This window comes from Mus pahari, chromosome 20, assembly GCF_900095145.1.
Source record: "Mus pahari chromosome 20, PAHARI_EIJ_v1.1, whole genome shotgun sequence".
Taxonomy (NCBI): Eukaryota; Metazoa; Chordata; class Mammalia; order Rodentia; family Muridae; genus Mus; species Mus pahari.
In genome coordinates, this window is record NC_034609.1 from 9,426,495 (window position 1) to 9,448,553 (window position 22,059).

Here is a 22,059-nt window from a genome sequence, read left to right on the forward strand (position 1 = left end):
TGAGTTCGAGGCCAGTCTGGTCTACAGAGTGAGTTCCAGGACAGCCAGGGCTACACAGAGAAACCCTGTCTCAAAAAAACAAAAACGAAAAAAAAAGAGAAAAAAAAAAAAAGCACTAGCTGCTCTTCCAGAGGACCTAGGTTTGATTCCTAGCACTCATGTGGTGGCTTACAACCATTCATAACTCCAGTTCCAGGTGATCTGATATCTTCTTTTGGCTGGCCTCTTTGAAAACCAGGTGTGCTTGAAAACAGACATGCATGAAGCCAAAACACCTATGCACACAAAATAATTTAAACTTTATATAAAAAAGAGCACTTGCTGCTCATGTAAAGGACAGGAGTTTGACTCCCAGAACCCGCATTGGGTAGTTCACAACAGCTTGTAACTCCAGCTCCAGGAGATCAGAGGTATCAGATCTCTTCAGGTACCCACGGGAAAGTACACAGATAGCCCCTCCCAAGGCGGACTAAAAAAAAATAAAATAAGTCATGAAAAAATGCCTCTGTACCCTGAGATAGGAGGCAGACACATTTCTGGTGGTGGTATACATATTCTACAAGGATGAATGCATATACTTTTAAAACATGCATATGAAATATGAATACAACCAAAAACAACACTCCACATATATAACACACATATATGTGCATACACATTGCACATACTTACACACATATCCTCCTCAAGCATAGGCACAAATATTAACATATACTTTGTGCATATTTCTTTTTTGTCTTGTTTTGGTTTTTTTTGTTCTTTGAGATGGAGTTTTTCTGTGTAGCCCTGGCTGTCCTGGAACTCACTCTGTAGACCAGGTTGGCCTCGAACTCAGAAATCTGCCTGCCTCTGCCTCCCAAGTGCTAGGATTAAAGGCGTGTGCCACCGTTGCCCAGGTTGTGCATACTTCTCAAATAAAGATCCACCTGTTCTCCAAAACCTCACAAAAGGGGTTGGGAAGGTGGCTCAGTGGTTAAGAGAATATACCACACTTGCAGAGGACCCAAATTCAGTTCCCAACACCGGTGTCAGGCAGCTCACAACACCAGCTCTGGTTGATCTGATCAGAAGACTCTGACCTCACCAGATGATCATACTCATATCCACAGACCCATATGGACAGACACACGCACACAGGCACGTGCATGCAGGCATACGTGCATACACACACACACACACACACACCATAGATACATAATTAAAAATAGTAAAATATAAAAAGAAGAACGCTACAAACACATAATCATCAAAAAGAATCACACACAACATATGTATATATTTGTGGATATCCAGCGAACAGGTTCACGTAGTATACATAGGCACACATATACATATACCCTACAATAATATAAGCATAAACTTAAGAAACACAGACAGTTTAATCCCAGCACTTGGGAGGCAGAGGCAGGTGGATTTCTGAGTTCGAGGCCAGCCTGGTCTACAAAGTGAGTTCCAAGACAATGAGGGCTATACAGAGAAACCCTGTCTCGAAAAACAAAACAAAAAGAAAAAAAAGAAAAAAAGAAAAGAAAAAGAAACACAGACAAACACTCATCAAATGCAAGTCCACTCAAACATCCCAACACACACAATTCCAACCTAAGGATGCTCAAAGGTGCACAATTCCCTCCTAAAACATAGACACATATTTCTTCCAACACAGCTCATCAGCTCAACGCAGGCCCATGAAAGTTCATGCATACCCCTACCTTTTTCTCCAGGGCTGTTTCCCCTTCCTCCACCTGATTCTCCACCTTGTGATAATTCTGTGAAGACTGTGAGATTTTTATGTCTTGTATACAAGTGCATTACCCAGAACCCAGTACAGAGTATGTGTTTAATAAATGTCTTTTGAATTCATGGACAGAATGTTAAAGGATACAGATTTACAAAAACTGTAGAAAGACACCGAAGCGTCACCAGCATACACATGAAAATACCTACCCAAGAAATGTCCTCTCCACAACACAGGAGAGAGGGAGAGGGAGAGGGAGAGGGAGAGGGAGAGGGAGAGAGAGAGAGAGAGAGAGAGAGAGGAGAGAGAGAGACGGAGACCTTAAATCTCAAGTGTAGCATAGGGCAAGCTTGTAGATATAAATGCACCAGTCCCAAGTATAGCTGTTTTAGGATTGTGGAGGTGGGGCTTTGGAAGTCTCCGCCTCTTAACCAAACCACACCCCTTTCAGTTGCAGCTCTTGGCTGGCCTTGGTTCGGTGGTTCTAAGGTGTCTCAGCATCTCCTAGACTCCAGCCAGCTAACAGGTGAGTGACAGTGGGTGGGGCGTCGGGAATCTAGTCTCCCGAACCTTTACCTTCTTCTGCCCAGAAACTTTTGGAGCCTAGTGGCAGAACCGCAGCCCTGCACAGTCCGGCTTGGTACTAAAAGGTCCAGCCCTGGGTGAAAGCTCCTAAGCCGATTGAGAACCCGAGAGAAGGTGACCGTGAAAGGAGTGGAGGGCGGGGGTGCTGCAAAGAAAGGAAGTCCTGCGTGGAAGAGGGTCTGGGAAGAGCTGAGGTGGTTCCATGACTCTGAAGGAAGCTGGTGGCAGAGGACAAAGAGCGTGAGAGGTTGTTTGCATGGGATTAGTATTTTAACCTGTGGAATGAAAGAGATGAATCTGCTGGGAGGGGCTCTTGGGTGAGAATCCCCATAGGGTTTGAAGAGCCCTTGGCCATTGCCTGGCCTCCTCATGTATGGCCCATCCTCTGTGCTGCCTGGCAACGATTTCTGGCGTGCACCTACCAGTGCCAACCTAAATCTCCAGAAGGAAGTCATCCCTCATCCCTCTATATCAGCTGGCTCTTGTCTCAGGTGGACATGGCCCACAAAGGCCACTTTCAACACAGCGGCCTGGTCTGGGCCCTGCGACCGATCCTGGCATGGATCTTCTTGGTGGCCTATGGAGGGAGTCACCCACTGCAAACTAGGTCCTGGGGACACCCTGGGCTGACAGCCAAGGTGAGCACAGGCCAGCTGCAGCCGGCAGGTGAGCATTCTCTCTCACCCCTAACACCCAGAAACCCCACTTATATCTTCCTTATAAGAGGGTTTAGGGTAAAAGAGGGTGGACAGACAGGGCGAGTGATGACTGCTGGTTTTAACAGCCCAGAGTCTGGTTGTCAGATCAACAACCAGACTCTGCTGGGTTCAAATCACAAATCCATACTTTGGTGCTCTGTGACCTTAAGCAAATCAGATAACCCAGGCAGGGTGTTAGGCACGGTGGTGCCCACCTGTAATCCTAGCACATAGAAGGTGGATGTAGGAGGATTAGGATTTCAATGCCAACCTCAGCTATACGGGGAGCTGGAGGTCAGGCGGGGCTACATGAAACTCTATCTGTCTCAAAATAAACAAATAGGAGCTGGGCAGTGGTTGGTGGCTTTGATCCTAACACTCAGAGGGCAGACTGAGTTCCAGGACAGCCAAAGCTCCACAGAGAAGCCCTGTGTCAAAACACTAAATAATAAATAAATGAATAAATAAGTAAATAAATAGGGCTGATGAGATGGCTCAGTGGGTAAAAGTGACTGCTACCAACACCAATGACCTGAGTCAGATCCCTGGACTGAAAACTGTGAAAGGAGAAAACCAGCTCCTTCAAGTTGTCCTCTGACACACACACACACACACACACACACACACACACACACACACACACAATACATTGATTAAATATAAATTTAAAAATTAGGATAAATAAATAGTGCTGAAGATACAGTTCAATGGTAGAAGTGTTCCTAACGAGTAGTGTCCTGGGTCCAACCCCAGTAAATAAAGACATGGGAGAAATAAGAAATAACAGACCTAGCCGGGTGGTGGTGGCGCACGCCTTTAATCCCAGCACTCGGGAGGCAGAGGCAGGCGGATTTCTGAGTTCGAGGCCAGCCTGGTCTACAGAGTGAGTTCCAGGACAGCCAGGGCTATACAGAGAAACCCTGTCTCAAAAAACCAAAAAAAATAAAATAAAATAAAATAACAGACCTGGTACAGAGGTGTTGTTGACATTATGCTGCCATTTAGAAACATAGAAAAATATAACCTGATTATTATGAGTGATGCATAGTACTGCTTGAAGCTACATTTCACAGGAAAAAAAAAAAGAATTTTCCAGTGATGGGAATTGAACTAGGGCCCTTCAGTGCTAGGCAGCTGTTATACCACTAAGTGTTATACCCTAGATCTAGTTATTGCTACTTTGTGGCTTCTTCTTTTTCTCCACCTTTGTCCCCCTGGTTTCACCCCTATCACTAGGTAAAAGAGAAAAGACAGAGGGGAGAGGGATTCTTGAATCTAATTCCTTTCTTCTTGTTTCTTCTTTGCTTGTAGGTGGTCTTTGTTAATTTGTTGTTAATTTGTTGGTTTTTAAACTCACCCTTTATACCCCTGGTTTTTACCCTCTATCACTAGATAGGAGAGAAAGAAGGATAGAGGGGAGAGAGAAATTGAGATCTCGTCGGGGCGTAGTGGTGCGCACCTTTAATCCTAGCACTTGGGAGGCAGAGGCAGGCAGATTTTTGAGTTCGAGGCCAGCCTGGTCTACAAAGTGAGTTCCAGGACAACGAGGGCTATACAGAGAAACCCTGTCTCGAAAAGCCAAAAAAGAAGAAGAAGAAGAAGAAGAAGAAGAAGAAAGAAATTGAGCTCTCTAAATCTAATTTCTTTCCTTTTGTTCCTTCTTTGACTATGGCTACTAACAAGTCACAACCACTACCACCCCCTCAACAACCAACAACCACCCCACCACTCCTGGGAGCCAAGAATTTATAAACCCTCTCAAAAGTTCCCAGAATTCTAAACATCACACAATTGGAGAAACTAACTGCAGCTGGCAAAACTGTGCCTCTGCTATAGCAGGAGACAAATCATAGTCAGCCGCCAAGGACAGTCTGAAGCAGCCCCATACCCCACATCTGGCATCAAAACAAAAACAGTCTTATAATATTTGTTTTTTAAGAGAAACCCAAATTCCGGAACTGTCACTACAGGTTTGCTTTCATTTTTAGCCAGAATTTCTTTAAGTTGCCTAGCCTTGTTTTGATTTTGAGATCCCCCTGCCTCAGCCTCCCAAGAGTCTGGGATGACAGATTTTTGCCATGTTATCCAACTGCAGAGAAATATCTTTAAGGCTTTTCTCTTTGGGAAAGCAGCTGATAGAATTTCCGTTGTCAGGGCACCCTCAATCCTTGGTTCTACCACCATACTCAAGGATCCAAGTTCCTGGCTCGCAGACACCACCAGTGGCAGAATCTTGCTGCACTGCAGATATAGACAGACCAGAGGCATCCAGCCCAGAGAGCCTTCTAGAGAGCTGCGGGGCACCAAGCCCAGAGTGAGTTCTGTGTCCCCTAGCCTGTCCCCCTATTCTCTGCTCTACTTGCCCTAGCTGGTAAGGCTAGACCCTTAACTCCCACTGAGGATCGCGCGGTGTTTGCCCTGTCTCTCTCGAGTCCAGATGTGAATTCTTCCTGGGACAACTTCAAGGAGCCCTCCGCGATCGCTTCCACCCGCAGCTTTTCGGGGTACGCCCAGTACAGCCTCTCTGCCCTGAGCTCTGCCAGATTTGGTAAGAGAGGCGGGAACAGGGGCGTGTCTTACCGGAAAGTGCAGGACTGAGGGCCTTAGTTGGCTGCTAGAGAGCTAGAATGGGTCTACGGAAAGAGATCTAGTGTGTATGCTGCAAGGGAGAGAGGGGAGAGGCCCAAGAATGACCCGGCATTTAAGAAGTGTGAAGGAGTGGCTCTGGTGGACCAGGAAGTTTCAAAAGGTTCAGGCTTTTGACTCGCAGAGAAGCTAAGAGGGAATGCAAGGAGCTGCTACGAATAGGTTGCCTGGGCTAGAGAAGGGCGGCTTGGCAGTTAAGAATGCTTATTGCTTTTCAGAGGACCAGAGTTCAGTTGCCAGCACCCGCCTCAGGCTCACAGTTGCCTGTAACTCCGGCTCCGTAGTATCTGATTCCCACTTCGGAAGTCCTCTGGTACCTGTACTAGTGCTCATACCAGACAGACACAAATGATTTAAACATAATTTTTAGCCAGATGGAGGTGGCACAGGCCTTCAATCCCAGCACTCAGGAGACAGAGGCAGGTGTGCCTGAAAGGACCTCAAAGTCAGTTGGTACAAATCACCCCAAGACCAAGTTCTTAGCACAAAGGAGATTTATTTGCCCTGATTGGGGGGGGGGGGGGGGCCAGAGGGGGGAGGGGAACAAAAGACAGGAGACAAGCCAAGGGAGAAGGTAAGAGGAACAAGGGTGGGGAAGAGATATTTGTCTTGGAGGATCAAAGGACTGCCTCCGGAGAGAGGAGGCCAATGTGGCCTACAGACAAAGGTCGGCTTATAACAGTAAAAGAGGAGACCCCCATGTTAGGATGAGGTGCTTAATTTTAATTTAGGATGTCAATTAGGTGATCCAAAGGGGGCTTTTAATTGTTGGATTGCAATAATCTGACATCTGGACCTTGGTAGTCAGCCTCAGGAGGAGGAGAGGACAGACCTGGTGGTTAGCTTTAGGAATATAATTTATTTTTAGCAAGGAAGAGGGTATGGGGGAAGAGCAGGACCTGGTGGAGGCATGTTTGCCTGCTACAGTGCCTTCAGTATCTCTGAGTTGAGACCAGCAACTACGAAGTGAGTTCTGGTACAGCCAGGGCTACACAGAGACCCTTATTATGAAAAACCAAAACCAGGGGGCTGGTGAGATGGCTCAGTGGGTAAGAGCACCCGACTGCTCTTCCCCAAGGTCCAGAGTTCAAATCCCAGCAACCACATAGTGGTTTACAACCATCCCTAACAAGATCTGACTCCCTCTTCTGGAGTGTCTGAAGACAGCTACAGTGTACTTACATATAATAAATAAATAAATTAAAAAAAAAAAAAAACAAAAACCAACCAACCAACCAGCTCTCCCCCCCCCCTCTGTTCTTCAAGACAGGGTTTCTCTGTGTAGCCCTGACTGTCCTGGAACTCACTCTGTAGACCAGGCTGGCCTCAAACTCTGAGATCTGCCTGCCTCTGCCTCCTGAATCCCCAGGATTAAAGGTGGGCTCCACCACCACCCAGCTACATGAGTTCAATTCTGACCTCCTACAACAGGCTGTTTACAACTGCCTGTAACTTTAGCTCCAGTGAGTTGGCAATACACACATACACACACACATACACACACACAAATAAGTAAATAAAAACATTTTTCAAAGATTTATTATTATGGATAAGTACACTGTAGCTGTCTTCTTTTTTTTTTTTTAAGATTTATTTATTTATTATATGAGTACACTGTAGCTGTCTTCAGACACACCAGAAGAGGGCATCAGATCTCATATCAGATGGTTGTAAGCCACCATGTGGTTGCTGGGACTTGAACTCAGGATCTCTGGAAGAGCAGTCAGTGCTCTTAACCGCTGAGCCATCTCACCAGCACCAAAATAACATTTTTTTTTTAAGGGAGGGGGGGATACATTGTGGTGGTGTTGGTGGCCTATAACACTTAGGAAAGAGGATCAGGACTTCAAGGTACTCTTTAGAAACAAAATAACTTCTACACTAACTTCAATCCTTGTCTCATAAGAACAAACAACACAATAAATCCCAGAAGGAGGGCTGGTGAGATGGCTCAGTGGGTAAGAGCACCCAACTGCTCTTCCAAAGGTCCAGAGTTCAAATCCCAGCAACCACATGATGGCTCACAACCATCCATAACAAGATCTGATGTCCTCTTCTGGTGTGTCTGAAGACAGCTACAGTGTACTTACATATAATAAATAAATATTTAAAAAAAAAAAAAAAAAAAAAAACTTTAAAAAAAAAAAAAAAAAAAAAAAATCCCAGAAGGAAACTCTACAAACCCTGGGTGTCTGAGGGATCCGGCCTGAGAAGAGGCCTCGGTCTGAGGGAGGGACATGTGTCTTTAGAAGCCCATTGACTCCAAAGCCTTAAACCTGTCTTCCCTTCTCCTGTACCCAGGTTCACCACCTGCCAAGCAGATTTTATTTGTGGCCTGACTTGGCTGCCATCCTCTGGAAAGAGAGGCTGTGAGCGCCACTGCCGCACCTACGGGCAGGTGAGTGAAGAACAGAGGGCTTGAGGCGGCCATGGGCTTTGTAATATGGTCTGGATTACTGGCATGCAACACCATCGGGGGTCTTGATAGCCTTTAATTTTAATTAATCAGTTACTTTTTTGTTTGTTTGTTTTTGTTTTTTTGAGACAGGGTTTCTCTGTGTAGCCCTGGCTTTCCTGGAACTCACTCTGTAGACCAGGCTGGCCTCGAACTCAGAAATCCGCCGGCCTCTGCCTCCTGAGTGCTGGGATTAAAGGCGTGTGCCACCACACCCAGCTATACAGTTACTTTTTTTTTTAGATAGGGACTGTCCACATAGCTCTTGCTATCCTGAAACTTAGCACGTTCACCTGGCTGACCTTGAACTTTTTTTTTTTTTTTTTGGTTTCTGAGACAGGATTTTTCTGTACACAGCCCTGGCTGTCCTGGAACTCACTCTGTAGACAAGGCTGGCCTTGAACTCAAGAGATCTGCCTGCCTCTGCCTCCCAAGTGCTGGGATGAAAGGCATGGGCCACTACTGCCTGCGACCTTGAACTCTTTAACGATCCTCTAGCCTGTCTCCCCAGTGCTGAAATTAATCCCTTTAAAGATGTGGGCTAATCTTTATTTATTTTTGGTTTTTCAAGACAGGGTTTCTCTGTGTAGTCCTGGAACTCACTCTGTAGACCAGACTGGCCTCGAACTCAGAAATCCACCTGCCTCTGCCTCCCGAGTGCTGGGATTAAAGGCGTGCGCCACCACTGCCCGGCTTAATCTTTATTTTTTAAGGATTTATTCTTATTCTGTGTATGAGTGTTTTGCCTGCCTGTATGTGCACCACCTATGTGCCTGCAAGAGGTCAGAAGGGTATAGACTCCCCTACAATTGAAATTAGGCTTGAGAACTCCCATGTGGCTGCTAGAATCTAATCTAGGTCCTCTGTAACAGCAGTTGGTGCTTTTACTGGATGATCTCTCTTCCCAAGTACCCAGCACTATTCTTTTCGTTTTGTTTTTCGAGACAGGGTTGGTTTCTCTGCGTAGCCCTGGCTGTCCTGGAACTCACTCTGTAGACCAGGCTGGCCTCGAACTCAGAAATCCACCTGCCTCTGCCTCCCAAGTGCTGGGATTAAAGGCAAGCGCGCCACCACTGCCTGGCTTCCCAGCACTATCTGAACGTAGGTTCCTGCTGCTCTCTTCAGCATTCTCAGCCTCCGTGTGGGACGTGTGGGTAGCACTCCCAAGAGTCCCCTGAGTCTAGACTCTCCAACTCTTTGCGCTCAGTTCTCGGCCCCTCCCCTGGCTCTGACTGACAGGCCCCTCAAAGGAACACCCATATCCTCCCACTGCCCAGGCCATACCCTGTCCAGAAGACCCAGCCCTGCGAATCAGGTTCCACCTCCTCGAACTCTGACTGCCACCCTTTCTCCTAGACCTTTGCCAACGCCACAGATCTGTGTCACTCTGCTTTGGGTCACGTTCTGCGGGTAGCGGCTCCTGGCTCCAGTCACTGCCTCAACGTCTCCATCTCCTCTCCAGGAGCCCGCCGCCGCCGCCCTCGCGCCTGGATTACAAATGTTGCAGGCAGTGGCAGTGGCAGTGGCAGCGGCGACAGCCCTGAGCAGTTGTTTGGCTTTCAATAAGGGTCCCTTCCCTAGGCCAGGAGCCACCCAGAGTCATCTCCCTCCCCTCCTCTCTCCTTCTGTCCTAAACCAGGCCCTCCCACCCGTTTTCCTAGAAATGATCTAACCCTCACTTATTTTGCTTCCCCAAAATAAAGTTGCCAGTCTAGTCCATGCCATACGATGTGGCTGCTGCTTGGGAAAACACTTGGGGAGAACCTGGCAAAAATGATAGTCTTAGAGGGAAGAACAGAGACCAGTAACATGGTACACAGGCCAACCCTGATGATCAACATTCTATTCCCAGAACTCACATGGTAGCAAAAGAAACAACTTCAACAAGATGTCCCCTGACCTCCAGGTTTGCTATGGCACTTGTGTCCCCTTTCTCCCCCAAATAAATAGATAATATAGTTTGTGGCTTTAATTTATTGATCAGGGCCTCATCATGTAGCCTTGACTGATATGAAACTATGTAGACCAGAATGGCCTCTAATTCAGAGATCCACCTACCTGTCCCCCAAATGCTGGGATTAAAGGTATGCAACACCACAACAGCACGTGCACGCACACACACACACACAGAGAAGGAAGAGGAAGGCAGAGGAAGGCAGAGGAAGGCACTGGAAAGATGGCTCCCTGATTGACAGCAATAATGACTGTTCTTGCAGAGGACCTGATTCTCAAGACCCACGAGGTGGCTCAAAAAGAACTCCAACTCCAGTTGCAGGGGATCTGGTGCCCTCTTCTGGCATCTTTAAGAACTGCATGGATGTGTTGCACAGATATACATACAACTCCTTTAATTCCAACTCTGCAGAGGCAGAGGGATATCTGTGTTCCAGGCCCGTCTGGTCTATGTAGCAACTTCCAGGACAGTCAAGACTACTTAGGAACCCTGTCTCAGAACAAAACAAAACAAAAAGCAAAGCAAAGAGGAAGCACAAAAGAAAAATATGCGGGATGGAGAAATCCAATGGTTAAGAGCATATAGTTAGTTCAGATCAGCACTAACAGAGTAGGCCATAATTGTCTCTAAGTCCAGCTCCAGGAGAATCTGAAGCCTATGGCCTCCAAAGGCACTTGCATTTACACGTGCATACTCAGGTGTGTATACCCACACAAAGACATACACACAAACACAAAATAATTTTAAAATTAAAAAGAAAAAAATGGGCATATTGCACGTCTTTAATCTCAGTACTTGGGAGGTAGAGGCAGAGGTGAGTCTCTATGAGCTCAGACCAACCTGGTCTACACAGTTCCAGCATCAGGCTACCCACCCAGTGATACCACACAGTGGCCCACAACCATCTGTAATGGGATCTGATGCCCTCTTCTGCTGTGTCTGAAGACAGCTACAGTGTACTCACGTACATAAATAATTCCATAAATAAATAAGCAAACTGCACCAATTTAGAAATGCCTATTTTGTTTGATGAATCAATCAGCCGCTGTCCACTGGCCCTGCTATCAGACCTTAGCTACAAAGCACTCAGTCTGCTTCCTCAACAGCTTTTATTCCTGGGCTAGAAGGGCAGGTGCACATGTTGGCTCCTAGAGGCTGCTGGCTGCCTCCAGGCCTCGCTCCTGGAAGTATCTGTGGGGGGCCTGAGGGCGGCAGGTCTGTGGGCCCTGGCTGAAGTAGAAGGTGATTCTTCCCTCAGGATCCTCCTCAGCTGCTGAGTCCTCCCTGTGGGAGAGAGGGATGACTGGCCACTTCCCATCGGGCTGAGTGAATGCATGGCCTCCCTTCCCCTGGTCTGTTCCCTCAGCACTCTCAGGACACAAACCAAGTGACATCTTCTGCCTCCTTCTCCAGGATGGCCTGGGCTGTGCTCCAACTGAACCGTACAAACTGAGGGAAGCCAAACACAGGGTCCACATGTTTCCTCAGCCAGGCTTTGGTCTTGGGATCTAGGGAGAGAGAAGCAATGGTGGCAGGGTCAGAGTGTCAGGTGACAGGCACATGCCACATGCATCCTTAGCTGCTTAACTTTCCTTCTTGTTGAGATGGAGCTTCACAATGTAGACCAGGCTGGTCACCTTCTGCCTCTGCAGCTGGGAGCAAGGGTCTGTGGCTTTGGCTTCTTGAGAACCAAGATGCCCTGCACTGTTTACTTAAAAGAGTCATATTGTCCCAGGTATTCAACCGGGGCAAGTGGGGTCCACCAGTGCTCAAGAGGTCCTGGGCTATTTCTGGGACTTGAGTCTCAGGGTGGAGAGAATATGGAATGAATCCATGGCCCATACCCAGCCTGGTTTTTTATTTTAATGTATATGCATGTTTGTCTGTGAGTGTGAGTGCAGATGTTCCAGGAGGCCATTGGATCTTACAGAGCTGGAGTTACAGGCAGTTGTGAGCTGCCCAATGTGGTACTAGGAACTGAACTCTGGACCTCTGCAAGAACAGCAACTGCTCTTAGCCACTGAACCATCTCTCCAGCCCCCAATTTTGTTTTTTGAAACTATTTTCTTTTGGGCCGGAGAGATGCCTCAGAGGTTAAAAGCACTAGGCTCTTCCAGGGGTCCTGAGTTCAATTCCCAGCAGCCACATGATGGCTCACAACCATCTGTAATGAGACCTGGTACTGTTTCCCAGAGTGGCTGCATACGTGCAGGCAGGCAAAGCACTGCAGACGTAATAAATCAATCTTAAAAAAAAAAGAAAGAGGGCTGGTGAGATGGCTCAGCGGGTAAGAGCACCCGACTGCTCTTCCAATGGTGCAGAGTTCAAATCCCAGCAACCACATGGTGGCTCACAACCATCCGTAATGGAAATCAGATGCCTTCTGGTGTGTCTGAAGACAGCTACAGTGTACTTACATATAATAAACAAATCTTTAAAAAAAGAAAGAAAGAAAGAAAGAAAATCTCTGCCTCCTGAGTATTATAACAGTCTTTAAAAATTAAAGAAAAGGCTGGGCGGTAGTGGTGCATGCCCTAATCCCAGCACTTGCGGGGTAGATACAGGAAGATCTCGAGTTCAAAGCCAGCCTGGTCTACTACGTAAGATCAGAGTTCAGGATAGCCAGGGCTACAGAGAGAAATCCTGTCTGGGGAGGAAAAAAAAAATTAAAGAAAAGAACAATAAAGCTGGAGCCCAGCTTGGGCTACATGGAAGCTTTTTTGTTGTTGTTGTTTTTTTTGGTGGAGGTAGTGGGGTTAATTTCTAGACAGGCCTTTTCTCTGTGTAATAGAGACTGGCTGTCCTGGACTCCCTTTGTAGACCAGGCTGGCCTTGAACTCACAGAGATCCCCACCTGCCTCTGCCCCATAAGTGCTGGGATGAAAGGCATGGGTAACCACCCCCAGGTGGGCTACACAGAAAATTAAAGACAAGTTTATGTTACATGGGGTAAGGGGGGGGGGTGTGAAGAAGAAAAGGGAAGAAAATTCATTCCCAAGAATGGACCACGCACGGCTTTCTGCTCACCATTGGGATAGCCTGAGCCATAATCGGAGTCCAGATCCTGTAAATTTTCCACAAACTGCCAGTTTTTCACAGCCTGGTCTCGGGCCACCTGCAGGCAAGACAATAGCTTAGAGCCTCTGTTCTCAAGGGAATCTTGTTTGTCTCTACACGAGGGAGGTGCCGGGAGTGGGCCCTGGCCAGCAGGATTCTAAATTCTAACCTTGGCAAAGATGCTGGCAGCACTGACCACAGGGAACAGAGAGTCGGCTTTGGCCTTGACTGTCACCTCTATCCCAGGAAAGCGCTGTTGTAGTCGAGCCTGGTATGTCTCTGGCATTCCTACAGTGTCCACAAATACCTGGCTCAGACACAGAAGCATAGGAAGAGAAATGTAGTCATTTAAAAGCAGGCAAAACAACTATAAAACATCCCGTCTCCTACTCTGCTGAGGCCTCCCAGGGCCTCACGCGTGCCACACAAGTACTGCCACTAAGCTACCAGCCCAAGGTTACGTGCATGGGTGCTTTGCCTGCATGTATGCCTGTGTACCACATGTGTGCCTGGGGGTGTGAAGCAGCAGCCAATCCCTCTGGCACTGGAGTTACAGAGAGTTGTGAGCTCCCATTCAGGTCTGGGATTTGAACCTGGATCCTGTGGAGAGCAAACAGTACTGTCTAACTGCTGGGCCATCATCTCTCCAGCCCCCTGGTTTTTGTTTTTTTTCTGCTTTGATCCTTTATCTGACTCACAGGCCTTAGACACTCTACCACTGCTGGTTGAGTGCTAGAAGGCAGGTTTTGTTGTTGTTGTTGTTTTAAAGATTTATTTATTTTATGTGAGTACATTGTGGCTGTACAGATGGTTGTGAACCTTCCAGTGGTTGTTGGAAATTGAATTTAGGACCTCTGCTCATGCCAATCAACCCCACTCGCTCCAGTTAACTCTGCTTGCTCAGTCCCTGCTTGCTCCGGCCCCAAGATTTACTTATTACTATACATAAGTACACTGTAGCTGTCTTCAGACACACCAGAAGAGGGCATCAGGTCTCATTACGGATGGTTGTGAGTCACCATGTGGTTGCTGGGATTTCCTTCGGAAGAGCAGTCAGTGCTTTTACCCACTGAGCCATCTTGCCACCTGTTTTTGAGACTGCATCTCACTCTTAGCCCTGGCTGGCCTTCAACTCATTATGTAGGATAGCCTAGCTCTAAACTCAAGAGAACAGTCTGCCTGCATGTATGCCTATGCACCATTTGTATGCCTGCAGAGGCCAGAAGAGGGTGTCAGATCCATTGGAACTGGAGTATGGAGTTACAGCTTTAAGGCGCCATGTGGGTGCTGAGAATTGAACACAGATTTTTCTGTGAGAGCAACAAGTGCCCTTAATTGTTAAGGCATCTCTCTCCAGCCCCACAATTAAAACAAAACAACAACAACAAAAAAAAACCCCAAACCTTATTCTAACAGGGTTAAATAGAGCTCAGCGGCAGAACACCTCTTAACATGCAAACAGCCTCTATGTTCCATGCCCAACACAGCAGTTCTCAACCTTCCTGATACGGCGACCCTTTAACACACTTCCTCATGTTGTGGTGACCCTCCCACCGTAAAACTATTTCATCGCTGCTTTATAGCAGAAATGTGGTACTCTTATGAGTCGCAATGTAAATATCTGATATGCAGGAAATCTAATATACAATCTCCAATGAGGTAGCAAGCGACACGCAGGTTGAGAAATGTTGGCCTCAAACAAGATAGGCTTTGTCTAATCATGCTACAGCCCTTGAACACTGAATGCTCGCTGCTATCCTGGGGGCCGAAGACACGGCGGCAACAAATACCCTACACTAGAATCCTTACATATGGCTCTGTGGGTAGCGTTGGCTAGCATGCCCACAGCCGGGGCTCTACCCCCCAGGTACACAGTCCTAGCTTGGTGACATATAAAATTTTAAGGACTGGAGAGATGGCTCAGAGGTTAAGAGACTGGCTGCTCTTCCAGAGGTTCTGAGTTCAATTCCCAGTAACCACATGGTGGCTCACAACCATCTGTAATGGGATCTGATGCCCTCTTCTGGCCTGCAGTCATACATACAGGCAGAATGCTGTACACATAATAAATAAATCTTTCACTTGTGTATAGGGGTGTATTACTTGTGTGTAGGGGTGTATTACTTGTGTGTAGGGGTGTATTACTTGTGTGTAGGGGTGTATTACTTGTGTGTAGGGGTGTATTACTTGTGTGTACGGGTGTGTTACTTGAGGAGACCAGAAGAGGGAATAGTATACCTAGACCAGGAGTTAAGGCTGTCCTGAGTCACCCAGTGGATGCTGCGAATCCAACCCAGGTGCTCCGAAGCAAAGAAAAAAAGAGAAAAAAAGAAATAAAGGAAGAAAGACCAAAGCGCTCATCTTTCTAGACCCACTTTTATTTTTTGGAGACAAGGTCTTGCTCCCGCACTAAACCCGGACCCCAACAATTCAGCTCGACTGGCGAGCCATCAAGACCCAAGATCTTCCTGTCCCCTCCCTCCCAGCACTGAGGTGACAGGTTTATGTTGCTTTGCCTGGCTTTACCTTTGGATGCTACGGATCCAAACTCAGGCCCTCACACTTGTTTCAGACAGGGTCTCACTGTATGTGTGGAGGGATTCCCTGGAACTCAGACATCTGCTTGCCTCTATCTCCTGAGTGCTAGGGTGAGAGGCGTGCCACCATGCCTTCATGGTCATGCTTCTGCAACAGGCACCTACCAACTGAGCCACAGAGGGTCTCCACACAAGCCCTGACCTCACCATCTCTTTCCCTCACTATGTCCATCCTCTTGTGATTTTTTTTTTTTTTTTTAAAAAACAGGGTTCAGGTTGGAGGTAGCCTGGGCTGACATTCAACTCACTTTTTAGCCAAGGGTGGCCATAAACTCTTCATGCTCCTGCCTCCATTTCCTATGTGCTACGACTCTGACTTTACGCAGTGCTGGGATGGAAGCCAGGACTTCATGCATGCTAGGCTGACAATCCATCAACTTTTTTTTTTTTTTTTTTTTTTTTGGTTTTTTTTTGAGACAGGGTTTCTCTGTATAGCCCTGGCTGTCCTGGAACTCACTTGGTAGACCAGGCTGGCCTCGAACTCAGAAATCCNCCTGCCTCTGCCTCCCGAGTGCTGGGATTAAAGGCCTGCGCCACCAGGCCCGGCTTCCATCAACTTAATACAGCTCCAGCTTCAACTTTTAAAGCCCCTTTTATCAGAAGGTGATGAAAGGGCTGTAACCCAACAGCTCACCTGAGTGACATTCACATTCTGATCCAGTGCATACCGTATCAGCCCCGCAGCTGTATCATGTGACAGGGAGTTCAGGTTGTACTTGACTCTGTGATAAAGGACAGAGTTTAGTCCACACCACTGCAACCGTGGGACGCAGCCAGCCTGTATTGGTTGCTCTTGCCCCCACCCCCCCACTCAGGAAGGGGCACCTCACCGCCCAAGCATGCTGGTAGAGATCAGGTTGGGAGACAGGACGTCCAAAGCCCAACCCACAAAGTCTCCATCCTCCTCCATTTTCGCAAAGAGCCTCTCCCGCTCGTTCTCTGTCAAGGTCTTTGAGTCTGAGAAGAAAGTTAAAGACAAGGGGAGCAAGTGGTTCTTTCCCGTTTCTGCTTTCCCCTCTGGATCTCACCTGCCCTCCTGCACATACCCAGGAACCCAGATTGCAGACATTCAGCACAGGCTCACCTGCCACTTTCAGGGACTCCAGATCCGCCAGGCGAGACAGGGGGCAGTAACAGATGGCATAGACCATGGGGCCTTGGTAGCAAGAGGGCAAGTCAGAGTTCTGAGAGCAGGGTTCCCACCAGAGAGTACAGTACATAAAAGCACATCACCACGGCCCAAGGCCACCCCACTATCGCTTCCGGATCCCAAGGCCCGGCATGATCCTCACTCCGGTTCCCCTGAAAACTGCACCCCTTTCACCCACGCGCCTCCCAGACCGCGGCCCTGGAGGCGCACCAAGCACAGGGCCTCGGCCCGCTTCATCCACGCCCAGAACGCACGGCTCCTTGAGACACACAGCAGGTACAGGAGAACTCAGGCGACAACGACCCGTATTGTCCCTCTCCAGCTCGCTGAGATCCATGCTGCCTCTGCGACAGCCAACAGTTGTAGAAAACAATACTGCAGGCGCAGGTCCCAGCGCGCGTTTTCCGCGAAAACTGCAGCGGCTCTTGATGCTGACCAATCGGCTCGCAGGGCCCGCCCCCGATACGCTCTCCGGCGTGGTCGTTTACGCACGCGCTGCTGTCGCCGCTGCCGCCGCTGCCCTGCTCTTCTCTCCTGGAAATTGTAGTCTCCGGGGACTATCTCCAAGGGCGTGGTTTGTAATCGAGGGTGGGCAGGGTCACTTTGCAAGCTCCGCCCCGTTGCTGCTGGAGCCTGGCCCTCAGTGACTGGTACGGAGAGAAATAAAGAGGAAATTAAGATGTAGTTAAGTAGATTGTTTGGTTTCTTTCGAGACAACTAATAAAACCCGGGCTGGTCAACCTTTGAAGTCACTATGTAGCCTGGGTTGACTTTCTATTCATAACCCTCCTACCTCCACTTCCCATGCGGGAAGTACCAACCCGCACTCAGCTGGTTTTTTTTTTTTTTGGAGGTTTACGAGGTCAAATATCATTGCACAGGCGCACCGGGTCCCGGTCTCCTACTACCTGCCGTCCAGGTCTGTTCTAGTCATCTGTCTCTGTCTCTTCACTTTGTTGTTGTTGTTTTTGAGACAGGGTTTCTCTGTGTAGTCCTGGCTGTCCTAGAACTCACTCTGTAGACCAGGCTGGCCTCGAACTCAGAAATCCGCCTGCCTCTGCCTCCCGAGTGCTGGGATTAAAGGCGTGTGCCACCATGTCCAGTTTTTTTTTTTGGGGGGGGGGAGCGAGAGACTCACTGTGTCTCTCTAGCTAACCCAGAATTCGCTACATAAATTGGCCTTGAACTCACAGAGATACACCTACCTTCCCTCCCCACCACGCTGCACAGATCCTCCGCTCCTAGTACTGAGTGTCCCAGATTCCACAAGGCTTATAGGCCTTCTGACTCACATTTCCTGAAGTTAACGGCTCTCCAGGACACTGCTGCCTCCAGGACCTGTCCCTTATCATCTTTCTGAAAGAAAGCCTTCTGTACCACTGTAGGAGAAGCTGGGCCCCAGCTGCTCCGGGCCCCAGCTGCTTCCTGTTTAAGCTCTGCACCCATCAGGCATGGATCTTCCCTCCCTTTTCCCTTCCCTCCACTCTTCTGCTATCCCCTTATCTTAGAAGCTCCAATCTCCCGGACCCCTTGGCCACTCCAATCACACTCTATTGTTTTCTTGATCAATGTGACACATGTCCATTCCTCTATCACATAGTTCTGCTGTGCCACCAACTTGGTTTGTTTTTTGTTTGTTTGTTTGTTTTAAAAAGTCGTGTGGTCTCGAAAGCCTTTAATCCTAGCACTTGGGAAGCAGAGGCAGGCGGATTTCTGAGTTTGAGGCCAGCCTGGTCTACAAAGTGAGTTCCAGGACAGCCAGGGCTACACAGAGAAACCCCGTATTGAAAAAAAACAAAAAAAAACAAACAAACAAACAAACAAAAAAAGACAGGGCCTCATGTAGCATTAAATAGCCTTGACCTTGCTATATAGCCTGGGTTGATCCTGGACTCTTGATTCTCCTGCCTCAGGAGTGCCTGAGTCACAGACCTGAACCTCCAACAGGGCTTTCTCCTTCCAGCGTTTCCTGCTTTCTCCCACGGCTGTCGGAAAAGCTCCCGTGTCTGAAGTCAAGTGCCTGCTCCCCAGCCAGCCTGAAGTTTCAGACTTTGGGCCCCAGTCCTCACCTCACACCAGCCACTATCTTCTGCTCTTCCTCCTCCTCCTGCTTGTTTTTATTTTTCAAGACAGGGTTTATCTGTGTAGCCCTGGCTGTCCTGGAACTCTGGAATGCACTCTGTAGACCAGGCTGGCCTCGAACCCAGAGATCTGCCTGTCTCTGCCTCCTGAGTGCTGAGATTAAAGGGCCGCGCCGCCTATCCCTGGGTCTGCCAGCCAGTTCTGACTGGCATTGCCATGCCCCCTCGGTTGCTCACCTCTGCTCAGGGCCTCTAGTTGCAGTCTTTCAGGCTGCAAGATGAGCAATCCTGCTGCCGGCACGGCCTCATCTGTACCAGCTTCTCTCGGTCCATGAACACAGGGACTGGTGCTGTGCCCAGCACCTGACGGCTGCGTTCCTGTCTGCCCAGGCTGCAGAAACAATGCCACTTTCCCCACGGGCCTAGGACTGAGTCTTCCAGTACTGGAGATGGAAGGGTGGACATGAAGACCCGATTGGGGAGTGAACTACCATACAAAGGATTTGTCCAGGGAGGGACAAAGATAAGGAACCTAATAATAATAACTGGTATTTTTAAGACTTTGCTGCCTCTGTGCAATGATTTAGGAAGAGCAAACCACCCTCTCAAAAGGACACAAGTAAGCTGCCTACAGCTGCAAACTGCCACTTCTAATCTCCGCCAGCCAGCTCAGTGGGAGTATTCACTCCCTGTCCTTCATACCAGACATCCAAAGTTGACTCTTGTCTTCAGGGACTTAATCATGGGCCTACTCAGCAGGCCCAGTGCCACCTGACTAACAAGGCTGACAGATGTTAAGTTAAATGATATAATTGACATAATGAATGCATTTAAACCCCCTGGTGCTGAGCTAACTTGTAGCAACAAAGTAATTTTTATGCTCAGGAGAAGCTACAGCATTTTTTTTTTTTTTTAACAAGACCCTTTCCTTTCCCTTTCCCTTTCTCTTTCTCTTTTCCTTTCCCATTCTCTTTTCCTTTCCCTTTCTCTTTTCCTTTCCTTTCCTTCTTTCTTTCCTTAAAAACAAAACAAAACATAACAACAGAGTCTCATGTACCCCAAGCTGAACTCCAAGTCCTTGGGTAGCTGAAGATGACTTTGAATTTCAGGTCCCTACTCCTCCCAAATGCTAGGATTGCAGGTGTGTACGGCTACAGTGGATTATGCAGCTCTGGGGAAGGATCAGAACCCCGGGCATGCTGGGCCAGTGCTCCACCAACTGAGTGCCTAATGCAATCCCAACCCCTCATCAGAATTCTTCACTGATACTTCCTCATGTAGGATGAACTCACAAAGCCTGGTGCCCCACACCCTTCCTGGCAGATCCTTGCATCTCCTTTCCCTATTCTTCCCTTGGGCCTTTTGCTGCTCCCCTTTCACTGTCTCACAGTCCCTGCGACTTTAACTCTGCTAGTCATTCCAGCTGTGTTGGTTCTTACCATCTCAAGCTGACTGGCCAGTTTCTTTCTCTGCCTCCACCCTTCTAGCACTAAGTTTATAGGTTGTTTATTAGACAGGCAGTGTTTAATACAATTATCAGATGACCAAGGAAGCTGCAGGGCAAGAAGTTGAGAACAAAAGGTAGTACGGTTGGGGCATGACAGTAAATTTTCAGTAAAATGAAACAGAACACAACAACAACAACAACAACAACAAAATAATAACTCACAGATGAGAAATAAACACGCTCAGAGAATAAGTGCCCAGTCCCTTGGGACACAGCCTGAGCTGAGCTGGGCAGAGATCTGAAGTCAAGCCACAGAGGGTCTGTTTGTAGGGCCTTGGCCAAGTGAGGCCTTCGGGGGTGGGGGTGGGGGGGGACACCTTTTCACGTCGTCACTCCCGCCCACCTGCTAGTTTACCCTTTTGTCGCTGCAGCGTCAGCAGCTCCCAAGTATCACCTTCACTCTGCGGGCCAAAGTATTGGTATTCTGGGTCGATCTGAGTAGGGGACACCAGACCTAGGAGCACTAGGGGAGTCAGCAACGGAACCAGGTGGCTCCGGGCCATGCCCGGACTCCAACCGACCCCAACGCGCCCCGTGGCCGAGGCTCGCGCGGAGCCCACAGCACAGACAATCCCAGCATCCGTAAGGGCACACCCCCACCCAACCCTTGTGCAAGCGTGTGGACCCGGCCACGCGCCCCCCCTTCTGCAGCCGCAATGGATCCGACCGCGGTGCTGTCCCGCCCACCTCCCCGCGCCCTGCCTGGTGTGGTTTGGGCCACGCATAAAAGATTCCCGGGCCTAGGGCTCTCTCGGTGCTGAGATCTCTTTCCTGTCTCTACTCGTGTCTGAACGTCCGTGTGTCCGGCTCTTGCCCACGCAGGTAAGAAAACGCAGAATGCACACGAATGGGAGGAGCCCCACTAGTGTGGTGCAGGCCTCATCACGACCTCTATGTTTGGAGGTCTTTGTTTTCCATGCTCAATGGTGGCCGCTTTTGTCCTTGCCCGGGAAACCAAGGCCGGAGCCCTAGCTTTCAGGCTGGATCACCGAGCTCGCAGCCCATCACTCTTAGCTTAACTCTCCTATTCTGGAAATAGGGGCTCACGTCCCCCTCCCCTCGCACTCGGTCTGACTCTGTAGTTCGGGTAGCAGCGGTGACCCCATCATTCGTTCCCTGTTTATGGGGGCGGGTATTCAGAGGCCTCGCAGACTTTATACTGGAAGGGTGAATATGAGCGCTCCTTCCATCTCTCTCGGATTTAGTATCTAGACTTAGTACCAAAAGTGACCTTGGAAAGGCAAGACAAAGGGTCTTCTGAGGCTCTAAAGACCAAGCTGTGTGGGTCTCTGATTTCAGTCATGGCCTCCGGCAACGCGCACATCGGAAAGCCAGCTCCTGACTTCACGGCCACCGCGGTGGTCGATGGTGCCTTCAAGGAAATCAAGCTTTCCGACTACAGAGGTGAGTCTGCGCGGAGTGGGAGCAGGTGGGTCAGGGTCTACACGTGAAAGAAGTTAACACTGACTTCCCTTCCGTTGTTCCCCTCCTCCCTAGGGAAGTACGTGGTCCTCTTTTTCTACCCACTGGACTTCACTTTTGTTTGCCCCACGGAGATCATCGCTTTTAGCGACCATGCTGAGGACTTCCGAAA

General features: G+C 48.6%; 4 protein-coding genes across 7 annotated transcripts in view; 2 read left to right on the top strand and 2 right to left on the bottom strand.

Moving 5' to 3' along the window:
* Positions 1-10,079, top strand: part of Rtbdn (retbindin) — an 11,288-nt gene extending 1,209 nt beyond the window's left edge. The window contains exons 3-8 of the mRNA XM_021220790.2: positions 2,187-2,261; positions 2,812-2,986; positions 5,173-5,332; positions 5,456-5,566; positions 7,966-8,062; positions 9,476-10,079. Coding sequence (XP_021076449.1) covers positions 2,818-2,986; positions 5,173-5,332; positions 5,456-5,566; positions 7,966-8,062; positions 9,476-9,685 — 747 coding nt within the window. The 5' untranslated portion in view covers positions 2,187-2,261; positions 2,812-2,817 and the 3' untranslated portion in view covers positions 9,686-10,079. The remainder of the gene's footprint in view (positions 1-2,186; positions 2,262-2,811; positions 2,987-5,172; positions 5,333-5,455; positions 5,567-7,965; positions 8,063-9,475) is intronic.
* Positions 10,080-11,174: 1,095 nt separating this feature from the next.
* Positions 11,175-21,015, bottom strand: Rnaseh2a (ribonuclease H2 subunit A). Of its 4 annotated transcripts, none has more exons than XM_029532547.1 (10): positions 20,821-21,015; positions 19,196-19,401; positions 17,088-17,524; positions 16,812-16,883; positions 16,558-16,684; positions 16,362-16,449; positions 13,300-13,437; positions 13,101-13,188; positions 11,458-11,581; positions 11,175-11,357 (listed from the first exon to the last, which is right to left on the bottom strand). In XM_029532547.1, the coding sequence occupies exons 3-10, from the start codon at positions 17,212-17,214 to the stop codon at positions 11,222-11,224; spliced, it is 900 nt and encodes a 299-aa protein (XP_029388407.1). In that variant the 5' UTR covers positions 17,215-17,524; positions 19,196-19,401; positions 20,821-21,015; the 3' UTR covers positions 11,175-11,221. The 4 variants fall into 4 exon arrangements, with proteins under 4 accessions (XP_029388407.1, XP_029388408.1, XP_021076247.1 ...); XM_029532548.1 differs by lacking the exon at positions 20,821-21,015 and adding an exon at positions 20,628-20,645; XM_021220588.2 differs by lacking the exon at positions 19,196-19,401 and having other exon boundaries at positions 20,821-20,853.
* Positions 19,211-20,968, bottom strand: LOC115062704 (thrombospondin type-1 domain-containing protein 8-like). Its single transcript, XM_029532721.1, has 2 exons — positions 20,809-20,968; positions 19,211-19,401 (listed from the first exon to the last, which is right to left on the bottom strand). The coding sequence occupies exons 1-2, from the start codon at positions 20,966-20,968 to the stop codon at positions 19,211-19,213; spliced, it is 351 nt and encodes a 116-aa protein (XP_029388581.1).
* A 138-nt stretch (positions 21,016-21,153) lies between the features above and the next one.
* Positions 21,154-22,059, top strand: part of Prdx2 (peroxiredoxin 2) — a 5,738-nt gene continuing 4,832 nt past the window's right edge. The window contains exons 1-3 of the mRNA XM_021220826.2: positions 21,154-21,287; positions 21,765-21,869; positions 21,963-22,059. Of these exons, the coding sequence (XP_021076485.1) occupies positions 21,767-21,869; positions 21,963-22,059 (200 nt within the window). The 5' untranslated portion in view covers positions 21,154-21,287; positions 21,765-21,766. The remainder of the gene's footprint in view (positions 21,288-21,764; positions 21,870-21,962) is intronic.

What these genes read in the sequence shown, in the direction of transcription:
- Rnaseh2a (XM_029532547.1), bottom strand. Translation starts at nt 17,214, where the DNA reads ATGGATCTCAGCGAGCTGGAGAGGGACAATACGGGTCGTTGTCGCCTG. An exon ending in GGAGTCCCTGAAAGTGGCAG is followed by an intron (nt 16,685 to 16,811) that starts GTGAGCCTGTGC and finishes CTTTCTTCTCAG; the next exon opens with ACTCAAAGACCTTGACAGAG. An exon ending in CTGCCAGCATCTTTGCCAAG is followed by an intron (nt 13,189 to 13,299) that starts GTTAGAATTTAG and finishes TCTTGCCTGCAG; the next exon opens with GTGGCCCGAGACCAGGCTGT.
- LOC115062704 (XM_029532721.1), bottom strand. Translation starts at nt 20,968, where the DNA reads ATGGCCCGGAGCCACCTGGTTCCGTTGCTGACTCCCCTAGTGCTCCTA. An exon ending in ACAAAAGGGTAAACTAGCAG is followed by an intron (nt 19,402 to 20,808) that starts GTGGGCGGGAGT and finishes TTCCATCTCCAG; the next exon opens with TACTGGAAGACTCAGTCCTA.